Below are 26,477 nucleotides of genomic sequence, written 5' to 3' on the forward strand. Positions count from 1 at the left end.
AGATTTTTATCAATGATACATACATTTTTAACGACATATAACCACGGATATGAACTCCCTAATACATATACAATATCGAATACAAGAAGGACTTCGGGGGACATTATGTTGCAATATTTTCTAGGGACTTACTATTTTGCTTGTAAAAAAAACAGACCTTCGAATGTAAAAACAATATTCTAAACATCGATAACAAACAATAAAAAATTGAAGAAAACTGTGTATTTCCAGTTTTAGTTAATAGTATTATAATGTAAAAACATCAAAGTCCTCATAAAACTTGTTTTAAAGAAACATCAGTAGTACAAATTCGACGGGAAGATACGAGACAAAAATATTTTAAATACAGAAATAAAAATAAATTGAGTGGCAAACAAACAAAATTTCAATTTAGGCCATACTCGGTGTTTGCAAGATGCTTATCGATAACCTCAACCCTTTACTGAAATGTAGCCCAATACAGCCCAACTCTCGATGACATGTCTCGGGTAAGCTTCAAAGACATTTACAGAGTCACAGAGGGTTATAACTGTTTAAAGTGTTTCAAAGGTAAACGACTGCAAACCGGCAAATGGGAAACACATTCTTAACGGTTATTAATTTTCCTATAATCTACTTTACTTATGTTAGTTTGTATCTCACTAAATGTGCAAGTAAAAAGATCTAAATCAATGTCTTTCTACTGAACTGAACACACAACAAGCAACTGATTGACAATGCATGTGAATCGCAGACGTGTTTAGTTTAGTACCATGTATCAACAGAATAAACATCAAATAATAAACCAGAAATATAAAATTACCCTTTAGAAAAATACATTTTATATGACAATTGACACAAAGTATAAACAAACAATACTGTCCCATCAAAAAAGATAATAACCACATTCCACAAACAGTGTACATACCACCAATGGTAATTATCGGTTTGTAAATTTCTTGTAAATGTTCGTCTTTATGCTACTGTAAAATATTTTGGTATCTATGATCATTTCAATAAAGATCGGCGGAATATTGGTTGCAGATGGGGGCTAGACCTCTAAATTTTATACAGTCGCGGGGAGACAACTAACTGCCTTCCCTTAATGGTACACTGACAAGTCAGTGACCCAGGTTGGAAACCTTGGTGTCAGTCCCAACAATTGTACACCCTGATGAGGACGGTTGTAGGCGGGCAGCCCGACTGAGCTACTGCGGTCCCGGACGTAACCCTGCCCTGGGCTTCCCCTCCATACATAGAGGTGGAAAGGGTGTCAACGTTACCCTGGAGTTCACCCCGCCATAATACACAAAGCTAATACACACAATGAGCTTCAAGCAAGTCAGGCCAGGAGAAAGAGCAAGGCTTATGTACCCGTAAGCCCTTTTTCGTCTCCCCGTACCGCCACAGAAACTAATATATTTTCCCCTGTGAGGAGTGAGCTGCTGTGTAGTGGTTAGGATGATGGAAAATATCCTAAATACCAGATGTTTATTACTTAGTGTATATATGTAAGCTCTGCTAGTTGGGCAAGTACTGTAAATTCTGTAATAGACAATTTCTGATATTCGAATATTAAATTATTATAAACTATCAAACAAAGATAATTTAAAAGTAAATTCTTCACGACTGAAACAAAATCACAGTTTGTATTGTACAATATTTACGAAAGCTGTTCTAATCATTTATCTGTTAATGGTGGAACGACGTAAATGGGATATTTAATATTCTTTTCCGACGACCACAACTGAATCTCATTATACCGTCATAAAACTAAACCTAATAAGAACTTGAGGCACGCTTCTTCATGTAAAGAAAAATTAACAAATTATTACCCTTATCTATTATGCATATTTCGTAGTACATGTATTATTAGTTGGTGACAGGATACGGGATATACGCTGTCGTGGAAATCCATATCAGGCGAGAGCAAAGCTCGAGCCTGATATGGATTTTCGAGACAGGGTATATCCCGTATCCTGGTCAAAGGGAAGTTACCGGTTTCCCATAGACTTACATTGTAATGTTTTGGGTTATAGCCCTTTCCTAACATTTAAACTTTTGATGCCACCTACCCAGGGTGAAAGAACTATTCAAGACCTAAAAGAAAACAGCCAGCAATATACATGTTGACAGTCATTTTTCTGCACTTTTTTCACCCGGAAGTCAGTAACCCCCAGTCTGGCACTGAATTTTTGTTTACATTTCATGAAAATACTATATCACTAAAACAAGCAAAATTTTCAAGCAAAATACACCTTCAAATATTTTTTCCTCAATTAATCATGGCTTAGAACTTCAATTTAAGAAATAAAACAGTTTCCAAACATTTTCAACAGATATTTCACCAATCAGAGACCACTTTACATCTAAAATATTTGTCTCAGAATACCATATACTTTTTCAACCAATCAAAAGCCCAGTGACTTATTTCCCTTTGACCTAAAGTCAATATCTATTTTCAATATTCCCCTTTATCAAATCATATTTATTAATAGTAATCAATTTCGCATATAACTACCAAATTTCATTGAAAAATATCAAGCGGTTTCAGAGAAAATCACATTTTTACAACACCACCCCCTTCCTTATGATACAGTATATAGACAAGTTGTAGTTCTCTCCCTTTAATTTTTTTTTTTAATTTTCACTGAAAAGTGAACTTTAATGTGACCGGGATGGGCCATATTTACTTTTAACTGTAATTTAAAGTGTCCCCTACATTTTAGTTGATGATTGAACCATAATTATGCTATATTACACAATATTATGTAATATTCAATAATATAACCAATTTTCAGTCAAATTTTACCTTTAAACAGTTAAATTTTGAATTTAAATTATATCATATAGAAAACAAACATGTATTTAGTTAAAGGGAAGACTTCTACACTAACTATCTATATAAATATCATGAAAACACAAGATATGTCTGTCTTATGTTACAGAATTAATGGTCAGTATACAGATTAGGACTTAGGTGGGTGAGTCTACTTCAGTTATAAATTCACCACAGAGGACTCCCAGATGTGGGTCAAACCAAAAAATTGTTTGCTGATGGCACTGATAACACTATCCAGCATCATTCTGAGCTTATATGCAGAAGAAATTAAACATAATTGCTGTGCTAAAATATTTTGGACTTACAAGTTTAAAATGAAAGGAGACAGATCTAGGTGTAAAGGCCGCTTCAAACGTGGCCATAAGTACTCTAAAGGATCAAAGAAGTGTTTGCCACTTGGTGCAGCGGTGCAGTATGTCAGACCGACAAAGCTTGAGGCAGAGCTCCTCGAATCGGACCCGGTTATTGATGCAGCAATGTCCTCACCGTTCACCCAAGGCGACACCCACCCCGTGGTCAAGATACTACGCCCCAACAGTAACCGAACATCTTATGCAAGTAAAAATGAGACAAAGGATTCCGAAGTAAAGTAAGTTCAAAGATATTACTATAAGCATTACAGACAGGGAATTTAAACATATTTACAGTTTACAGTTTAGTCTCCAATGGTTAGTTTTTAACAGATTTATGTCTTTATTTTTTGCCAAAAATCATATTTCTTAATATAAAGGTAGAGTTTTTTTTCTCACTTTTTACACCTTAAACATGCTGAACCTATCAAAACAATGTTTATTTACCATTTTGTGCACATTTTATAAATTTCCAATGGTGTTTTAGTCATTAACTTTGGTTTTAAATGACAGTGCTGCATTTCAGTACAGTCCAAGGGAGACAACTGCAACAATGCATAAACAATATAATTTCAGATATAGAGTCTTCAGGCCCAGTATACTATTCAATAATTGTTTCACATCATTTAAGCAGTACAGCAGAGTGTTTATCATGTATTTTCAGTACAACCACTGACTGCAACAAGCTGTTTCATGTCGGAAAACTTTGGGAGATGATCAATTGTGTAACCCGGCAGCATCGCGAGAGTAACCCCAGTTGTCGTGGTGATTTGGCCTTTGATCCACATAGAGAGATGCAATGGGGCATCGTTTGGAGAGAGGCTGTGCTCTGTGACAGTTGCCCGTATAAGTCAGAAATGTTTAACCTATATAAGGAGGTAAACACTGGGTATACCACAGGTCGTAAAGCGGCTGCAGCCAATGTAGGTATTAATGTTGCTCTTACACAGACCCCTATAGCAGCATCAAGCCTGACAAAAATTCTAGCTGGTGGGAACATCAAGCCGCCATCAAAAAGAGGTATTACCCATATGAACAGAAAGGTAAGAAATACAATAATAAGTGAAAATAAACGAGACATGTCGGAACGTATAAAACAGCTTAAGAAGATAAACAAGTGGAAAGGTCGCCCGGAGACCCATATTGCAGCAGAAGTGGATGCCGTTTACCACAACTCCCTCTATTCAGGCGTTGGACGAACTCCCTTCCAGTCAGCCACTCAATGCACACTGACTGTATGCGAAAACCTGACGCCAAAAAAGCAAATTGTTGCTGTAGAGACTGTTAACAAATTATGCTCAAAAAGTGGATTTCACACGAAAGATGATGACGAATGCAATATTAAGTCTGATACGTGTTCCGCAACAGCCAGTATGGAAACTAACATTGGTAATGAGGAAAAGTGGGCCGAATACTGTTTTGAAGACCTTAAGAGTGAGGGAATAGAGGTTAAATACCTAACAAGTGATGGTGATGGAAAGGCCTGCGAGGGAGCACGGTGTCTGTTTGAACAAGGCATCACAACTGTCGAACCAATTCAACAACTAGACACAAGGCATCTTGGTGCAAATCACCGAAAATTTATCAAGTCATCAGCTAAGGCCACAGATATGATGCCAGGTAGAACTAAAGCTATCCGCACTCAAATACAGAATAAATTTGCAGTAGACCTAAGTCAACGCTGTCAGGCAGAAATGAGCTGTATAGTAAAAAATAATGTTTCTTCCAATCTGCTAGATAAGACAAGGGACTGCATGGTCATGATAAAGAACTGCTATGCTGGAAATCATATCCTATGTGGCATGAATTCTGGAGTATGTAAAGGCAATATTGACAATAACTGGATCCACAACAGTATCTACCTGCCAAAAGGGTTCAAAATTGACATTGGTAATCAAGCCCATGAAGAAACATTAATGCAGCTTATAGAATACCGCCTTGGGGACCAGACAGTCAGCCTAACAAAATTAAATACAAATAGCCAAAAGGTGGAAGCAACAAACCGTGCAATAAAAAGGTCCTTACCTCGAGACAAGACGTTCTCTAGGTGTTACGAGTCACGTGTTCACAGTGCTTTACACTCTGTAAACAATGGTCCTGGGGATTCACTGCGTAAGCTGTGTCAAGCCACTGGGTGTCCAATTCCAACTGGAAGTCAGGTTGACAAAACACTTGACACTCTTCAACGGGAGTCTGAAAGAAAGAAAGAGCGTGAACGGTCATTAGTGTACAAAATCAAGAGAAAAACTAGAAGAAATCTACTATATAAACTGTATGAAAAACACCAAGAGCAGAAAAAGTACATTAAAAACCAATTAACAAAATTCCTTAATAAACGTCGCCATAAAAGACAGCTACTACTGAAATCGACTCCACTACCCGCCATTGATCACGATAAATATAGCAGAGACCCAAGTATAAACACGAAAAATAGAAGACAACTGCGAATACGTGCCACCAGGAAAAATACACCGAGGTTCACAGCCAATGCAGACACCAGTACTCGCACACCCACGACGCCCAAGGTTATTAAAGTGTGGCTCAACAATAAGGTGGGATATGTTTATACACCATTTATTATGACAGAGGTGGGAACAGTGTAGCCTGTTTTCGTCCATGTCTGTCTCAGGAAGAGCTTGTCCGGTATGTAGTAAGAACACCAGTCTATGGACACGTTCTAAACGAGAAACCGTGCCAGGCCACTTAACTCTTTTCAGGCCATAGCCATCTTTGTCACACCCCCCCCCCCCACCCACTTAATGCAGCCGAGGCTATTGACACCTATTTTGCATTTCCCTTAATTTTTCAGTATATTTGCTATCTGATACTTCTGTTGACATTTTACAATGATTTCGTCTGCAAAAAAACGAGCAAAAAGTGAAAAAATTACCAAAAACTATGTTACATCTTCAGCCAAGAAATTTTACCTTTAGGTCAAAGGGAAGTAACCGGTTTCCCATAGACTTACATTGTAATGTTTTGGGTTATAGCCCTTCCCTAACATTTAAACTTTTGATGCCACCTACCCAGGGTGATAGAACTATTCAAGACCTAAAAGAAAACAGCCAGCAATATACATGTTGACCGTCATTTTTCTGCACTTTTTTCACCCGGAAGTCAGTAACCCCCAGTCTGGCACTGAATTTTTGTTTACATTTCATGAAAATACCATATCAGTAAAACAAGCAAAATTTTCAAGCAAAATACACCTTCAAATATTTTTTCCTCAATTAATCATGGCTTAGAACTTCAATTTAAGAAATAAAACAGTTTTCAAACATATTCAACAGATATTTCACCAATCAGAGACCACTTTACATCTTAAATATTTGTCTCAGAATACCATATACTTTTTCAACCAATCAAAAGCCCAGTGAGTTATTTCCCTTTGACCTAAAATCCTGTCACCAACAAGCAGTGTAACGATTTTATCTTGCCGACTACCTTTTACATCCTCGCTGTACTGATTGACACAATTTTTATATTAATAAAGCTACTTACAGTGACAGTGCAGACTGGAATCCTGAAATCTTCTCTGGTTTTCATGCTTTGATTATAGTTGATTAACACCAGCCATAAAATGCAAAATGAACTGTATTTTGACAGAATCACAAAACACAGAAGCCCATTTATACAGGTTATTAACTGGTTTTGAAAAACTTTTACGTTCCATCCTTTCGAAAAATCATCAGCTTGTAAACACGATGTCAGAAATGTCTTAAAACTTCGGCTTTAGTCCCGTTTCCTGTTAATTCCTTTATCTTGCAGGTAGATTAAATGACCCTACAACAAACTGCTGTCTTACAAATGTGTTAATTCCTTTGCTTTTCGATGATTTAACTAAAACAACATTCAACTTTTCAATCGCGACCGTGCCATACAGAGTTACTGTTCTTATATATAATTTCCACTAACTTCACGAACCTAAATTAGATAGGAAAAATGAGAGGGGCAAGAAAACACTATTTTTTTTATCTCGGAAATGATATCTATAGCTTGGGCTTATAATCTGTCTTGTTTTAATTACCCTAGCGATGCGGCAGCCATTTTGTTTTTAATCAAAATTCATATCTGTAATATACTAGCAGGATATGGAATATATCCTGTCTCCACGTGAGGTCTGTTGACCAATAGAAATGCAAGAATCTTGTAGGAGGCGAGATAAATATATGTATATGTATTAGGAACATCTTCAATCAAATTTTCCCAATGCATAGATGTGGCGTTTTAAAGTTCTTGAGTGTGTTGTCTGCATATTCACTGAAAGAAACATTCATCAATTTTGTCTGATATTAAATTTTCAATTGCATTGTGAACTTATTTAGTTTAGTGTTGATCAACATGAAATATTTGTAATACTGACTTCATATCAGTTTCGTCTTTGCGTTTCTGCTAAACCCGGGGCTAGAGTACATGAACGATGTTACGGTGTTCCGTTAGGGCCAGGCCCGCTCCCCGTGAACGCGAAGGTACGACGGTACGATGGTGACAACACGACAGTGCGATGGCGATGCGCGACAGTACGATGGCGAAGCGCGACAATATGATGGTGACAGTCCGTCGAACTGTCGCGCTTCAGCATCGTACTGTCGCGCTTCGCCATCGTAATGTCGCGCTTCGCCATCGCACTGTAGCGCTTCACCATCGTAGTGTCACCATCGTACTGTCGCACTTCGCCATCGTACTGTCGCGCTTCACCGTCGGACTGTCGCGCTTTACCGTCGTAGTGTCACCATCGTACTGTCGCGCTTCGCCATCGTACTGTCGCGCTTCAATAACTTTTCTCTTTTTACTTAAGGACCGACTTTAATGTATAGAACTGTACGGTCAGACGGAGGGACGTGCTTTGGATTTACTTACTAATAATCTTGTCTAATATAAATCTACATTTTTATCCACTACGTTTCTTCAATTAAAATTTTAGGGTCAGTGGTAAAAAGACAGGGTCGGTCGGGTAAGCGGAAACAAACAACTGTATTCTAGACCATATTAACACTTTTGCATAAAATTTACCCAAAAGCTTTCTAAGCAAAATTTATACAACAGTGTAGCTGACAACATATACTTTTAACGTTTCATGGCTTGAAATATATGAGCCGATTAAACAACATTTCGTCACAAAACAATTAATTACATGTAAATACATTATCATTTATTTTTCCACAGAGAGGTTAATTTTTAATACAATGAGGTCCATACAATGTTACTTTGTTCATAAATAACACTCGGTTTGGTGATATTCGTTTAAACAACACCCTACCGGTTGATATTCTTTTTTATTATCCCTCAAGTAAACAATGTAAAATAGCCATAGACCAACGGAGCCTATTTTGGAAAAATACATTTCAAGCAATATCAAGGTATGATATTTGTTTTTAAATCATCATTCCAGATGATATTCATCTCAGTGACACTCTGCCGGGGAAAAGTGTTCCAATTATTTGATCATTGGACAGAGATGACAATACTAAACAATACAGAGTTTAATTAAAGTCTGTCCATAAGTAAACAGAGAAAAGATGGTGAAGCGCGACAGTACGATGGTGACACTACGATGGTGAAGCGCGACAGTGCGATGGCGAAGCGCGACAGTAGGATGGTGAAGCGCGACAGTACGATGGCGAAGCGCGACAGTACGATGGTGACACTACGATGGTGAAGCGCGACAGTGCGATGGCGAAGCGCGGCAGTACGATGGCGAAGCGCGACAGTACGATGGTAACACTACAATCGTGAAGCGCGACAGTACGATGGCGAAGCGCGACAGTACGATGGTGAAGCGCGACAGTGCGATGGCGAAGCGCGACACTACGATGGTGAAGCGTGACAGTACGATGGCGAAGCGCGACAGTACGACGAAATGTCACCATCGTACTGTCGCGTTTCGCCATCGTACTGTCACGCTTCGCCATCGCAGTGTCGTGTTGTCACCTTCGTACCGTCGTACCTTCGCGCTTCGCGTTCACAGGGAGCAGGCGCTGGCCCTAACGGAACACCGTATTACGATAGCATGTATTACATTATCGTTAATGAACAGGCTAAATCAAATCGGGCCTACAACATTTTTATTTTTGTCGTGTTGGGCTACTATCAATAATTGCATTTACTTCGGTTGCGAAAATTGTAACTCTGTTATACACTTTCAAAAGCCTCCGTCTTCTCCCTCTACTTTATCGGGTTATATGGAATTCAATTACATTAAAACTTAAAAAAATAAAACGAAAATAAAGACAAGAAAATATAAACCAAGAAAAAAAAACGATACTCTATATAAAAGTCTCTATCTCAAAATACAATAACTTGCCAACAAAATAGCGTGTTGCGTTTTTTTCTTCATAAAATAGTCTACCGTGAAGGTGCGGTTCATTGCGGTCATATATTATGTTAAAACAGATAACATTTAAGAAGTTAAAGATAATTTTAAGCAGTGGGTGACAAATATTTTATGACAAAAACGGCTTTGTAGATTTGTCTTTAAATGCACGCATGTTCTGCGGCCTACATTATAAATCATATATATAAAACGAGCTGGAGCAAGTTTTACAGCACAGTGACTTTAAAGCACACGTCTACACTTGTCCTTGTAAGACCGATTTCAATGTTTGACAATTGCGTCAGATAGCATTCCTTAAGTTCATTTTGATAGTATTATGTATTACTAAATAGAAAAGAGACACTTGTTGATATGGTATTTTTTCCTGTTCAATCTCTGTTATTGTGATTTTGATAAAGAGAATATTTATAATTTTGGAAATAATGAACTGTATGCGTACCTATTAGAAACTTTAGAAAATTGGACTGTTAAGGTACTAATTATATTTTCTGTATTTTTCCAACATTTATAACTGTGAAAAATTCATTCATGTAATTGTTACATGAAAGATAAAATGCAATTTACTTGTAGTACATAAAACATAACAAAACATACTGACTAGCAACTGTTGAAAATACATCTGCAAGGATGTAATTGCTCAAGAAATATGTGCACATTCCATCTTCAAATTAGCAATAAGAAACACATGAAAGAACTTTCAGAAACATATTAGAAGTATACTTAATTTTTAATGAGCCAGTCGTTAATATATATACAATTCCATGTTTAAAAAATAGGTGCGGTGGACAATGAAACAAACGATAACAATAGACCAGTTCAAGCAAGTTCCGCCGAAGAATGGGGTGATGAAGTTGACTTTGGATTTGATTATGACGAATTAATATTTAGGTTGAATACTAATTATCATTATTATCAATAGGTTTAATGTCTTTATTGAAATAGAATAAACACAAATCTAACATTTCAAATATTAGACATTTCTACTATAAATGAAAAGAAAAGTTGACAAAAGTAAATAATATCGATCAAAGGGTTGCCAAGATGTGTCCACATTACATTTCTCGGGTTGATAAAATAATCTTCATATTGTCCAAACTTAAATGGAAACAAATGTGTTATCAAAGAATACATAAACTCGAAATTTACTTGAGAAATGAGTAAATATATTTATACATTTTGCAGCTGATGTTTACATTTTCCAGTGTTTTATTTCGTTACAATGCAATACAGTTACTTCTGGGGATCAATGAGCTTTTGTCTCCGGAATATTTTTCATTTTTCGGTTTGCCGTAATCCAGCTAGATGGGTTCCTCACATGAAAAACATCTACTTCCCAAGCCAGGCTTTGAACCAATATTGGTGAGAGGCAGGTGATTCGAAGTCAACATCCTTACTAGTAATTACCGAGCAAAGGAAGTCCTTAAAAGTATCATTAGAGAGTATATTGTAACGTTCGAAGATGTAGGTAAACCGACCAATGCCACAAATAAGGGACTATTGTCCTATACATAAAATTTTAAAACCATAAAACGTTTGAAATAAGTTAACATATGTTGTGCTCTTAATGAATAATAATCATATCATCCCAAATGTAATACGCATCTATATAAATGCCTATCCTGTTCAAGTAAAACAGACAAAATTCATCATCCATTAAATGTCAAAATTAGCAAAGCTTCGTTTAAAGAAGCGGAGATTTGCATGTTTCAAGATTTCCAACGCAATTTCAACAGAATTGCCGCAAGCCATAAGTTTAAACAATCAAGTACGGCCCTTTACATTATGTATTGTTGCGACATCTGTTTAATATGATATAATGATTCAACAATATATTGCAGAGACATGGACAGAATAATGGAGAGGTCAAATGTAAACTTGTTGTCAACTTCATACTGTATAAACCGCTTAGAGGATTTTTATATAACTATCATCAATTGTTTACCTTACCAAGACGAGAGCGTCACATCCGGATACGAAGTCAAAGATCAATGCCATACTTGGAGTTAAAATACAAATAGCTTAATTCTGTGTCCGCTCCATATTTTCTTATCCGTTGGGAAGATTTTCATAAAACTAACATGCATGGTGCATAACCTAAGTCCAAGTTCAAGGTCAAACTAAGAGGTCAAAAATCAAATAGCTTAACTTCCTAACAGTATATTTAAATGTTATGTATCTCATAATATGCAAAACAATGTCAGAAACAATATTTTGGTTGGACAGAATAATCGAAACGTATGAATAGACATCGCTTTGATATTAGACAGTTCTCAGATCATAGTTAATTTCCTCACGTTGCAGCAGACTTTGTTGCCCCAACACTTTCAGTTGACGATTTTCTATTTGTATCATGAAGAATTTAGTTGTTTCTATTAAGAAACGTTTTTAATACATAAATACCTAACGACTCAATGCAAAATTATTACACAACACGTAGTTCTGTAATCAATCATTGTTAAGTATCTTTTGTTCATGTTCTCTTTTTCCTGTACTGTCTACAAATACGTATTAGATTTATCTATACTGGCCACATTAAACGTGAATCTTATTTAAACAACAGCAATAATATAATTTAAAATTATAAGTACATTTCTTAGATGGTTTCAAGATACTTTCAACATCCCTCTTGTGATACAAATCACCGATGACGAAAGGTTCTTGTGGAAAGATATTCAAATTGACGACGCAACAACAATGGCTCATGAAAATATCAAAGACATTGCATTTGCATTTGATCCCAAGAAAACTTTCATTTTCACAGACATAGAACATATGCAGTACATATCTTCTTTTTAGATTACTTCGCCAATTGCGGTAGATTATAATCTTTATATTTTAAACAGAATCTCCGAAAAACAAGCCTGAACATACAAAATAGCGAAAATATATTTGCCTAATTAAGTTTCTTCAGGTAAATTGAGGAGAAGGCGTGTAGTTTAAAATCTCATTTAATGTCATTCGTAAGACAAACCTAAAGAAGGTACTTAAATACGGGATAGCGGAATAATCAGCATATACATTTTCCCTGTAACTGACAGGTGCGCGATATTTAGCTTCCATAAAAATTGTGTTTTATAGTATTGCTTTGTTTAGAAAATTGGTCAGATTCATTCTACTTGTTTCCATGTGAGAACATCAACCCTAGAAAGTCGCCATATGATCTGCAATCTTCTACGGAAGGCCAGTGCTCAATGCTAAGTGAAAAATGACAAATACTAATTCCGAAATTTTCCTATTGCATAACGTTGGCATTGGTTGTGTTTGAAAAGTGTCCGAAACCCAACAATCATTGTATACATTACTGATACAGTGTGTCTTGTGAAAATACGATATTGCTACTGTAAAGAATGCATGTATAAAATCACGATTAAAACTAATTCAATATAAGCTTATATTTTTTATTCTCAATGCAAAATTCAGCCAGCAATTTACATTCTTTATTTGCATATATGGTTCCTTAATAGACCAAACATAACAAAAATAGATTATCATGGTTTCCTCTGCATTGTCATCAAAATATAGCTAGTTATTTATTACAATCTGGATATGTTTTTCTGATCCCTTTAATATTTCGTTTAGTGTAAAATGCATGCACAGACTATTGAATTTTACAGCCCCGAATTTTACAAAAACATACGCAGGATAGAAAAACTGTGCTATGCCAAGGACATCAAAGATCGGTTTGGATTTGAAAACGACGATTGTATCGGAAAGCTTACCTTTTCCGCTATCCAAGCTGCTCCTAGTTTTAGCTCGTCTTTCCCAGAATTCTTCAACGGAAGAAAAGATATTCCGTGTCTGATACCATGTGCTACTGATCAGGTTATACTGCCAGTTTGCATTATTTTGTCTTGCAGAATTTGTACCATATGTAATGGCTTCCAACTGTGTTAAACTGTTAATTTTTTTTTAAATTCCTCGATTTTTTTTATTGAGTTTGACCTTCATCTAGAAAATGAAATCTTTAATAAGATCCATTTGAAGCTCAGAATAGAACCAAAGCGAAATTCACTGCATAATCGGTTTTTTTTGTTTGAATTGGACTGTGTAACTCTTTGTATTCGTATGCATCAGCAGGAACTGAAAAATATTTCAAAGAACATGTATAATATCTAAAATATAGTTTAAATAATTTGATGGCATTATTATAATAATGCTGGAAATAGAACATATGCCACCACAGCACTTATTTCTTGATTTCAATGAAGACAATTTTATAATTTATCTCAATTGATTGATTTACTACCTTAGGATACTTTCACCATATATTTAAGATGAAAATGTGTTCCAACGTACTTAATGCTTACAAGCAATCTTCGGGATATAATTGGAATATTTCCTTATCAAACTTGCACACAACTGGTATTGGTATAATATCGCAATTCCTGTCGAAAACTGGTCTGATCTCGTTATGGGTTCTAGAGTAATAGCCCCTTAAAAGGCCAAAATTTGCTATTGCTATTTATGGCTTGTAAACACGATAGAGACCACATTTTTTCAATCAACTTTAATCAAACTTGCACACAACTTATATTGGCATAATATCTCAATTCCTTTGGACAACTGGCCAGATCCCATCATTTGTCCCAGAGTTATGGCCCCTTAAATGACCAAAATTTGGCTTTTTCAGCCATATAGTGTGTTCTTTTATTGTTTGATTTGATACAAATATGCATAATGTCTTTAACAACCATAAATCTTTGATTCCATGATGAAATCTGTCAGATCCAATCATAGATTCCGGAGTAACGGCCCCTGATTGAGCCAAACTTTGCTAATGTTTATCTTGTGAACACGATAGAAGTGACAATTTATGTTTGATTTTAACCACACTTACACACAACTTGTCACAATAAGATCTCGGTACCTTTCGAAAACCGTTTATATTTCTTTATTTTCTACGTTGGCCATTGCAGCCATATAGAGGTTTCATTTATGCTTTGGTCTGATACAAACTTGCATAGAATGTTTACCTTGATGATCTCTAGGCCTGGATCGAAACTGGGTCATGTCGGGTCAAAAACTAAGTCATCAGGTCAAATCAAAGGAAAAGCTTGTTAACAATCTAGAGGTCACATTTATGACCCTATCATGAAACTTTGTCAGAATGTTTATCTTGATGATTTCTAGGCCAAGTCTAAAACTGGGTCTTATGGGGTAAAACACTAGGTCACCAGGACAAATCAAAGGAAAAGCTTGTTAACACTTTTTAGGCCACATTTTTGACCATATCTTCATGAAACTTAGTCAGAATGTTTATCTTGATGATTCCTAGGCCAAGTTCAAAACTAGGTCATGTGGGTCAAAAATAAGGTCATCCGGTCAAATCAAAATTAAAGCTTGTTAACACTTTTGTTCATTTGATGTGCATGAAACTTGGTCAGAATGTTTTTCTGCATGAAATATCGGTTGCATTTTTATCTGTGTGATACGGGTTCAAAAACTAGGTCACTAGGTCAAATAAAAGAATAAGCTTAGGGGGCACATTTTTGCTTCTATCTTCATAAAACTTGGTCAGAATGTTGTTGTCATGGAGTCTTGGTTGGTTTTAAATATGGAGGGGTCAAAAAACTAGATCAAATCAAAGGTAAAGCTTGTATACACTCTAGAGACCACCTTTTGCTCCAATCTTCCTGAAACTTTGTCAGAATGTTTGTTTTCATGAAGTTTTGGATGAGTTTGAATTTCGGTCATGTGGGGTAAAAAGTAGGTCACTAGGTCAAATCAAAGAAAATGCTTGTTAACACTCAAGAGGCCACGCTTTTTTAGTCCAATCTTAATGAAAATTGGTCAGAATATTTGTCTCTATGAAATCACAAGGTAAAACATGTTTACACTGTTATGGTGTGTTATTCAGGTGAGCGACCTAGGGCCTTCTTGGTAAGATCGATTTGTTTTATAGATTTTTAGCTCGTCTGAGCACGAAGTGCTCAAGGTAAGCTTTTGTTATCGCCCTGTGTCCGTCGTCCGTCGTCGTGCGTCGTCGTCGTCGTCAGCGTCCGTCGTCAACAATTAGACTGTAAGCACTCTAAAGGTCACAATTTTGGCCCGATCTTAATGAATCTTGGGCGGAATGTTACCCTTAATGAAATCTTGGAAGAGTTCTGGGATCAACCACTAGGCCACCAGTTCAACTCAAACGAAAAGTTTGTTAACATTCTAGAGGCCACATTTCTGACTGTATCTTCATGAAACTTATTAAGAATGTTAATCTTGATGATCTTTAAGTCAAGTTTGAATCTGGGTCACATGGGTTCAAAAACTAGGTCACCAGATCAAATCAAAGGAAAAGCTAGTTAACAATCTACAGGCCACATTTTGAAAATATCTCTATGAAACTTAGTCAGAATGAATCTTGATGAATTTTATGTCAAGTTTAAATCTTGGTCAGTTGGGGTTAAACTAGATCACCATTTCAAATCAAAAGAAAAGCTTGATAAAACTCTAGAGGCCACATTTATAATTGTATCTTCATGAAACTTGGTCAGAATGTTAATCTTGATGATCTTAAGGTCAAGTTTGAATCTTGGTCATGTGGGGTCAAAACTAGGTCACCAGGTCAAATAAAAAGAAGTGCTAGTTTACACTCTAAAGGCCACAATTTATAACATATTTTAATGAAACTTGGTCAGAATGTTAATCTTGATAATCTTTAAGTCAGGCTCAAATCTGGATGAGATGTGGTAAAAAACTAGGTCACCAGGTCTAATCAACGGAATAGCTAGTTAACACTCTAGAGGTCACATTTATTACTATACCTTAATGAAACTTGGTCAGAGTGTTAATCTTGATGACCTTCAGGTCAAATTAAAATCTGGGTCAGGTTTGGTAAAAAACTATGTTACCTGGTCAAATCAAAGGAAAAGCTTGTTAACACTCTAGAGGCCATATTTATGACTGTATCTTCATGAAACGTGGTCAGAATGTTAACCTTGATGATCTTTAGGTCAAGTTTGAATCTGGGTCATGTGGATCTTACATCTGACTTTCAGTGACCGTGAATATGACCTACTGACCTACTTTTTTGTTTTTTAAGATACAGATTTGAAATTTAGATGACATGTACAGTTTTGCACACCGATCTTAAAACCGATTTTCGGTGACCATGAATGTGACCTATTGACCTACTTTCTTGTTTTTTTAAGATACAGCCTTGAAATTTGGATGACATATACAGTTTTGCAGACTGATCTTTAAACTGAATATTAGTGACCATGAATATGACCTACTGACCTACTTTCTTGTTTTTTAAGATACAGCCTTGAAATTTGGATGACATGTACAGTTTAGCACACCGATCTTTAAACTGACTTTCAGTGACCGTGAGTATGACCTACTGACTTGTTGTTTTTTTTTTGTTTTTTAAGATACAGCTTTGAAATTTTGATGACATGTACAGTTTTGCACACCGATCTTAAAACTGACTTTCGGTGACCATGAATATGACCTACTGACCTATTTTCTAGTTTTTTAAGATACAGCCTTGAAATTTATATGACATGTACAGTTTAGCACACCAATCTTAAAACTGACTTTCAGTGACCATGAATGTGACCTACTGACTTACTTTCTTGTTTTTTAGATACATTCTTGAAATTTGGATGACATGTACTGTTTTGCATATCGATCTTAAAACTGACTGTCAGTGATCATAAATGTGACCCACTTTCTTAATATTTCAGCATCAGTTTGACATTTAAAACATGTAGCTCATATTACTCAGGTGAGCGATCCATGGTCATTATGACCCTCTTGTTCTTACTTAATGACAATCATTTCTGGCCATTATCACATGCATTATTTTGTAAATGTTCATTTTTATCTATTTTTTTAAGGATTAGATCTTTAAAATGGCAAGAGAAACTGCTCCCAAAGTTTCTGGCTTCTCTCAAAGGCCGACACTGGAAAATGAGTGCCAGTCATCCGGAGGGAGCAATTTTTCTTACAGATGACAAGGGTGTACTCGAAAAAAAGTTAAATGCATCATATAGATCCTCTTTTAAATGTAGTTTGTTTCATATGCCCGTTTTAGAACAACGAGATAAAGTATGCCACGGTATTATCAATTTTTACTTTCTTGTTTCTGAACTCAGACAGAACGAAGATTTCGGTATAAGATGAAAGTACCTTCTCACTATTGTCTCAAAGCAGTAGATGTTTACATTTGTAGTTTTTATGCATCAACAACACATACTTTCGTCTCAATAAAGAGTGTGCCGTACCTATTAGTAAGAGCGTAGATAACTAAAAGCAGACTGATTTTCGTGTAAACACTTTGTGGAATACTGAAGAGAATTCTATTAGAAACACAAACTTTCCAAACTATTATTTTCCATGATACTTAATAAGTAAATGTCATTTTTATTGTATTTTAACAATCACTATTTTGCATCGACAGAAAAAGACAAAAGATAAAGAAGAAGTTTGATGAATTAATTTCTTATTTATAAACTTTTACACAGATTATTATTTTGGATGTTAAATAAATATGCCGAGAATATATTGTTTTATTTTTATTATGTACCTAAATTAAGAACAGTCGTTCTGCAAATGCTGATTGTTTATTTATTAATTGTTTGACGTTGCTATAACAATTTAGCACTATTCATGTTATGTTATCACGAGTCAATCAACTAAACCAATGTCATCTAACATGCAACTTGGGCTTGAGAACAAATGAATTCAGATGTACACTCTCTGGTCAAATTGTCACTGAGATCGAACACACATCATTCTGATTGGCCCCACTGAGCTGGCTCACATGCTGATGATGTTTTTGTTTTAATTTAACATAAACTTTCTTACAAAATAAGAAAGATGTTCCTGAACGAGAATTCTGTTTTCCCACCTTTGGTCTCAAAAGAAAGAGAAGAAAATGTTTATACTGTCCGAAATCAAAACAGTGGGAAAACAGTCATTGAAGAAACGTCAACAATTTAGAAATAAAACACTTCCAACATTCACCATTTATTGTCCTGTTCTCAGATTGTGTTATTACTCAAAGGTTTATTTTTGCCCAATAGTGCATGGGATATAATATCTGAGGCTAAAACATCTTTTACAGTACTGAATGGAAAACTTTCAATTTTTAAGGAAAATATTTTATATTCAACACATAACTTTTTAATATAGGCATGACTGTCCGTCACAACCAAGTAAACAAATATTCTGGTTGCAAGCAATATTGAGATTTGTCAAGTATCGTCTTTAGAAAAAACAACTTTCAAATTATACAGGCTGTTAAGAGCTTATGTGAACCTTTTCATTTGAGACTACGTTGGTGACTTGGTATTTGATTATTGCTTTAAAACTTGTTTATCACTTCCTTGTTTTTTTTATGCTGTTCAAGTGTAATATTCTTATCATAAATAAAACACTTTATCGATCTACGGCATTTTTTGACTGAAAATAAAACTTTGAACTTAATGTATAATTTGTTTGCACACATGTTCTTTTATGTTTAAAATGAATTTCAAGATTTCAAAGAAGTAAACATTTAATTCTTCCTGGAAGAATGATTTATTTGATATGCACAAATAGATAATAGACACTTGCTGAAAAAATAAAGCCATATTGTATTGTATTGTTCAGGTAACTTCCGCATTTTGTAGTTTTTCCTTTTTTATGAACTGTGCTCACTGTGATATTATTTACAAGTGCACACTACGTGTATATGTATAAGTGTCTGACAGGTGCAGACTAGTTGAAGAGACAGATATTCAGATACAAGTGAATTAACTGGGTTTCTGACCAGTACACCTCTAGTTGGGTGAAAAACACTTACATTTCTGAAAATTCCTGAGGCATCTGTCGGGGATCGAACTCCAAACCTCTGGATTGGAAAGACAGCGTGCAAACCACTGAGCTAATCCGTCCACCCTAGATCGTCATGTTTAATTGGACCAAAACATGTTTATTGTTTTGTTATGTAAAAGAATCGCGATTCAGACGAGTATTTAGTCTTATTTGCCTAAAAATTTAGTACAGTGCGCAAAAGCAGTTGATTTGCGTGATATGACTAATTTTATCCGTCGTCGGAGTATTGAACCCCGTAATTATTTTGACACTCCAGCACATTATTAATTTAAAAGATATTATTACTTATTAAATTAGAAGTTTTCAAGGACCATCGAGTGTTTAAAATAGAAGTAATGGATTCGGGTCTAAAATATGCAAATCTTTTCCGCGTATGTTTTTTAAATGTTTTTCAAGGAATTGCAGGATTTCAAAGAAGTCAGGTCTCTAATTCTTCCTGGAAGACTTCTTATTGATATTACATTTTAAAAAAACGAATACTTACCTCAAATTAAGCAACTGATCGAATATATGTTCTGCTAAGCGTAATAATTCCTATTCACTAACACATTGAAATCGTCTTTGCACAAAATTAATGAACTGTTATTTCAGAATATTATACCATTGCAACTTTTTCTATCATATTGTTTACCAAATCATATTAACATAAAGTGTCAAGGTATACATGTACACAATAAAGGTCAACGATTTAATATAAAATAGTTCGGTTTTTAGGTCAGCCATGTTTAAAATTTGTACTTTTAATAATTGAACGGTCCGCTGTTTGAGTTATGCTAACAAGTAGTATGATTTAGTCCAACATATATGCGATAATTCATTAATTTAGTCGACATCAAAAAATGTACCGTCTTAATAGCCGTGATAGTACAGGTAAGTGTAACAACTGAAGTCCTTGTTCTTTGTTGGTGTGTGTTCAATATCCGTCGGAGTTGCAATTGTATACGAATAAAGTGAAATAATAATGTTAGCCTGTTGCGTATTGTGATATTTTTTTTTTCAAATAAGTATAAAATATTTTAAAGAATACACAATCGATGTATAATGTGTAAATAAGTTAACTAATAATTTTATGCAATCATTGGCGTCAAAATGTTGTACCGTGGACTCTGAGTCCCGGGATTTAATTACAAAACTGGCGAAACAACGCTTGTGACGTATTGTGAATAGTATTTTGAATTAAAATGAAATGTACATTTACATGACAATAGAAATGGAAAATATAATTACAGTAAATAACGCTACAATAATAGAGTGAATATAAGTGCACCACTAGTTTTTTTTCCTAAAAAAATATGTCGTCGGAGTATTGAACCCCGATCATATATGTGAGTGGCCAGCACGCTACCACTACACCATTCTTAAAAGTTATTCTAACTAGTAGTGATTGTAATCTAAATAAGGCAATCAAAGCATGCTGATTTCCCTAATCTGCAGACGAGTCCATAATTTGAACCCTCAAATGTCAAAACCAAAAATATATATATCGACGTATTTTCGGACAGAAATAGGGCATTTCAATTCTGTACTAATCTCCCATCGGATACGGACAAATATTCAATGGTCGGACACTATTTGTGTTAGTTGTGACGTCAAATAACGCTCAGCTGCCTTATGATAAAGTTCTGCACAGATCAGAGATTTCTCACTCATTCTTTGAAACACCACTAATTCAGTAATTCAGTAATTTTCAGGTCTTAAGCTGTGCAGTTTACATTAAGACTATTTTGGCTGTGTGTGTTGCAGGTGGGAGGGCGGTGGACTGGAGATATGTGGCCTTTACAACGATTACATCAAGTGTAGATACACAGAGGGACACTTCTATTATTCATCATAATTATATCTTAAATCAACCACTGGTTCAAATCAGCTTTCAGCAGGAGCGTCTTTAAATTGCGGGATGGTCGGGGGGGGGGGGGGGGGGGGGGAAGTTATGGCCAAACTTCGAAACTTCAAATACGTTCTTCCCATTGCAACAGATCAAATGATCTAACTACTCTAAACACTGAAGTTGTCTTAATATTTTGAAATCTTCTTTCCTTTATGTAATTGAAGTTGTTCCACAAGTTAGAGGGGATGACAGTGGAGGGGATGGTTACATTGGCAATGTTTGGGTCTCCACACACTAACTCGCCGCTCCTAAGCATAATTATAGTATCTGTTTTCTAGCAAATCTGTCTAAAATGATGAAATGCAAGTTTAAAAAATAACGTAAAAAGAACAATTTCTGGTTTTGTAAAAGTTTATTAAAGATACGTATTACACAAAAAGGAAATGACAGGAGCTTAGTACATTTACGACTGATTTCAAGTTTCATTTGTAACTGTCAATAACATCTAGCAATTGGAATGTGTTCAGTTAGGCTTGTTAATTTCATCATATTCTTTTTTTTTTTTTCATAATATTTATTTTTTAATTGCTAAATAAAATATGCAGAAATAATAAAATGATATTCTAAACATGTGGCAAGCCCTTTCCGATAATGTTAAGCCTTTTCAAGTATCTCGTCATACCGGAAATTTATCGTGAACTCCACTGTAAGTCATTTAAATTAAATGCCAGTTTCCAAGGTAAATATTGAAGACATTTTTATATATGATGCATGATAGTGATATGATATACATAACATGTTATTTCTAAATATCAGCTTAAATAGAGAAATCTAGTAGATTTTAATTTATTTTATCAGACATTAAACATTTTCTGATGCCATACATTATGTATTATGTATATGACAACTATTTCACAGTAACATTAGTTATATTAATCAAACTATGTTGTTGTTCTTTTCTTTTGGTGGTTGAGGAGGGAGGTTAACTACCCTGGGTAGTATGGCAACTTTCCAGCTTTTTATGGTGGAGGAAGACCCGACGTTCCCCTCCAAATATTATTTCATCACGGGCGGGCACCTTGGTAAAGCCACTAACTTTCAGTAAGCCAGCTGGTAACTTCCTCACATGAAGATTTCTACACCCCAAGCGAGGCTTGAGCCAACATCGGTGAGGGGCTAGTGATTTGATGACAGCGCCCGTAACCACTCGGCAACGGAGGCCCCTCCAGTTATGATTGAGGATTACATATTTATCAATGGCTTGCTAGGAAAGACTATTAGACATTTGCAAATTAAGACAAAGTAGACTGTAGACACCTACGACGATCGTTATTTCAAGGAAATTATCTCAAAATCATTTAATTATATCATGTGCTGTACGAAAAACTTGTCCATAATGGACCATAAGTAATGGGCGTAAATTTTGGCTTATAAAGCCACCACTTTGCGGTAGGGGATACAGATTTAGCTTTGTCTGTCCGTCTGTTAAACAATATTTGTGTTATACATATCACCAAAAGTATTTGACCTATCGTCATTACACTTTACTGAAATCGTCTTCAACATGGGAAGTTATACATCTGAGACAAAGTGGGCAAGCTGAGCTAGTGTGATGGTCCTGTGTGTGTTGTCCATCATCGTCGTCCGACGTAAACAATTTCTCTTTGAACACTCCAGAGATCGCAATTGTTGCCCAATCATACTACGGCTTAGTCAGAATGTTGACCAAAAACAATCGGACGGATTGAAACTGTGTCAAAAATAGTAGATGGTTAACTAAGCTGTTCTCAGATTTGACATATTGACTTAGTTTTCAATCCTAGACAACGCAATATTTAACTTGATCTAGATATCGTGAAGACAAGTACTATTAAATTTCATATAGATCAAACAGAGAGTGCTAGGAATGTTTTTCTATGTTTTAACCTTGTGATTTAGTATTAACCTTAGCTAACCGAGTGTTAAACCTTAATAAGACAAACCTTTTGACCATTATGTAGATCAGGTAGAAAATGAGCCTTTAAATATACAACATAATCCTGTTTCAAATATTTTCTACAATTTATAAAGAAAATTGTTATGACTAAGTTTCACGTATAAAATATGGCACATAATACCCAGCGTGAGCTGTTGTGATCGCCCCGACGGTAGTCGTCTGTCCATACTTTTCTTCAAACATATCTGAAACTGTGTGGTTGAAATTGATGAAACTTGGTTTGGTTGTTCCTTTGGTTTAGACAGTATTTGTGTTTGAAAACAATGAGTGCATACATGCATAATGTATACAGTGAGATACATATGAGCAAATTATACAAAGGGTTAGAAAACAAGTCTTTGAAAAAGTGTTATATGAATTCGTTTCCTTAATTGTGTAAAGTTTAATGGCGTTGATCTGAAATTAAAGTAGATGTGTGTGTATATTAATGAGGTAACATATTATGAGATTTTTGAAGTGGGAAGGATAAAGAAAAAGAAATAAACAAGAAAGTAAAGGAACTGCTTCAGTGACATCATATCTTGGATAAGTTAATTTGCCCATGGGGGCGGGACGCTTTGTGGGACATTTGGCATCTTTTGGCACATCTGCCCTGTTAGAGTTTGAGGTACATACTAAGTAAATGGTTGTGCAAAATTCACATGACCGCTGATGCAATTGCATGAGCCATTATTGCACTATAGTCATAATAAGTACTATTTGTTGATCATTATTTGTGTGTTTCTTTACATTTTTATAGCTCCCTTTACTGAACCGGTTCGACAAGTTTCATTGTCCGATAACAATGGCAAATTTGCCTTACGCTTTGCATTTTTCAGTCGCTTATTTAGTTTCTGTTCTTTTTTCCCTGATACTTTCGGTGACAGCGACAATGTCTGTCTACAGCATTTATAGTAACTTTAATCCAAAGAAATTTTATATCTATTCCGTAAAAACACACAATTTATGATGTTTTTCACAAACAATGCAAAAGGCGTCCACGCCATTTCAAGTCATGTGATATACATTTAAACGTAGACAGTTGTTCTCGAGTATGAAAAAACACAAAGATTTTTTTTTCGTTTTTTTTTCATGTTTACATCTGAGCTGCTGCCGAAGTGTTTTAAAACAGACGTAGCATTTATTTATCCTATAGCATGTTGATATTACGTTGTACCAATCGTGATAACACTGAGGAATAAAAGTTTCGATTTTAATACTATAATATCGCCAGTGTTGAGAGCGATTCAATTAAAACGTATTCGTGATATTCGATTTATGATATCCGATTATGATGGCAGTAACTTTAAGTAGAAACTGGAATTCAATCAAGCTCTGTTGTCGGCAAATATATTTCAATGACAATATCTTTTTATCCTTTAACAAAAATGCACTGTTTCAATGCACCGCGAACCCGGTGAATTTGAAAAACGAACAGCGGAAAAAATCAGCCCTGTAGCGCAACATTTTTCTTCATGTACTATATGATAATGTAATAAGCATGTTAGCAATATCACTACCAGTGCACTTTATTAAAACTAGCATTTAAATCACATTAAACCTACTTGATATAGGCCGTATATAGAAAGCAATGGTACAGATATGAATAGTCACGTTTCAAGAACGCTGACACTCCAAAAAAAAGTATACACCGGTGAATGTAAGCATGTATAAATGATAGAAAATTACGCAGCAATAGAAAAGGAAATAAATAGGCAACAAGGTCAAATAAAATTTTTAAATGGACACATTCTGGCTCCGCCTTTGAAGGGACTGTGGCACACACAGCACTAGCATTTTTCAATCATGAATGCTACACAAACCATCATCGTAATCCCGAACCATATTCCAATGTGACATATCGCTGACTTCAAAGTGACATATACGTATAAACAACAATCAATTTAATCCCTGCCTGTTCCAATGTGACATATGCGTATAAACAACTATCAACTTAATCACTGCCTGTTCTAGTGTGACATATGCATATAAACAACAATCCATTTAATCCCTGCCTGTTCTAATGTGATTTATATATACATGTATATGCGTATAAACAACAATCAGCTTAATCACTGCCTGTTCCAATGTGACATATGCGTATAAACAACTATCAACTTAATCACTGCCTGTTCTAGTGTGACATATGCATATAAACAACCATCCATTTAACCCCTGCCTGTTCCAGTGTAACATATGCGTATAAACAACCATCAACTTAATCAGTGTCTGTTCCAATGTGACATAACCTTAGGACGGCCAGCACTTATTTATGCAATCTCGCCAGGCATATGTATGTTTTTGACAACACAGAAAATGACGTCACTCGACCTTCAGCTATTTCCGGAAGTAAATAAAATGACAGTAGAAATGCTAAACTTGAAAACGAAAGCTGCATTTCGATTCGTAGATAGTCAGGGGTCACCCGTTCTAAATGTATGCGCGTGGACTTCTTCTTTTTCATTTTTTTTTTTTTGCTATTGGGGAGCCAATTTTCAGCATTTTATTACGAATTGATATTACCTGGGCTTTAGTACAGTATGTCAGCTTTTAATCTATGAAAAAATATTTGAGCTCTGGATAAACACAAATCCCACAGGGGTCCGTAACGGACCAAGGGTACATTGTTAATTTTGGAACTTCATCAAATCGCTCAAAATGTCATTTTTGATGTTGTCTGAGAGTGCCAATGTATGCCTCAGATGTAAGATATAACCGTATTTGAGAGCTGCAGACCTAGACATTTCAGAAATATTTTCAAAATAAGTTTCGTGTAATAAATGTTGTTTCTACGGAAGCGTGAAAGGGCCATCATACGCTAATACGTTTTAGTACGTTAAGGCTGCGGAAAGAATATGTGTATAAACAACAATCAACTTAATCACTGCCTGTTCCGATGTGACATATGCGTATAAAGCACAATACATTTAATCTCTGCCTGTTCCAATGTGACATATGCTCATAAATAACAATCAACCTAATCACTGTCTGTTCCAATGTGACATAATTATGCGTATAAACAAAAATCCATTTATCCATGCCATGTTCCAAAGTGACATTACCGTATAAACAACAATTATCCTGAAACTTCGACATGATCAATAAAGTCATTATTGTATAATCAGCCATCAAGCTTTACTCCCGTCATGTTAAAGTGCCATTGCTTAATCACTCTTTATCCACATCATGTTCCAAATAAACTTGCAACAATTTCCCACCCAGTTTCAAAGTGACAATTATCACCACTAATACCTACCATGTTTTAAAGTGACATAACTGTGTAAACAACCAGCATTCCAAAATCACACCATGTTCCATAGTGACACTTCCATACAACCCTCACCCGTAATCCC

General features: G+C 35.5%; 1 protein-coding gene and 1 long non-coding RNA gene across 2 annotated transcripts; one reads left to right on the forward strand and one right to left on the reverse strand.

Annotated features, from left to right (window-relative positions):
• The first annotated feature begins 1,991 nt into the window (after window positions 1–1,991).
• LOC123541067 (uncharacterized) lies at window positions 1,992–5,805 on the forward strand. Its single transcript, XM_045326431.2, has 2 exons — window positions 1,992–3,410; window positions 3,836–5,805. Exons 1-2 carry the CDS (start codon window positions 3,007–3,009, stop codon window positions 5,772–5,774), a joined length of 2,343 nt encoding a protein of 780 aa, XP_045182366.2. The 5' UTR covers window positions 1,992–3,006; the 3' UTR covers window positions 5,775–5,805.
• Window positions 5,228–19,668, reverse strand: LOC128548383 (uncharacterized). Its single transcript, XR_008366998.1, has 3 exons — window positions 19,290–19,668; window positions 13,225–13,585; window positions 5,228–5,364 (listed from the first exon to the last, which is right to left on the reverse strand). It is a non-coding gene; the product is annotated as an uncharacterized LOC128548383 (long non-coding RNA).
• Window positions 19,669–26,477: the final 6,809 nt, after the last annotated feature.

This window comes from Mercenaria mercenaria, chromosome 14 (genome assembly GCF_021730395.1).
Source record: "Mercenaria mercenaria strain notata chromosome 14, MADL_Memer_1, whole genome shotgun sequence".
Lineage (NCBI taxonomy): Eukaryota > Metazoa > Mollusca > Bivalvia > Venerida > Veneridae > Mercenaria > Mercenaria mercenaria.

Bases quoted from the DNA above. Each gene is read 5' to 3' on its own strand.
- LOC123541067 (XM_045326431.2), top strand. From the start codon at position 3,007: ATGTGGGTCAAACCAAAAAATTGTTTGCTGATGGCACTGATAACACTA. The intron at 3,411-3,835 runs GTAAGTTCAAAG...ATGTATTTTCAG, and splicing joins ACAAAGGATTCCGAAGTAAA to TACAACCACTGACTGCAACA.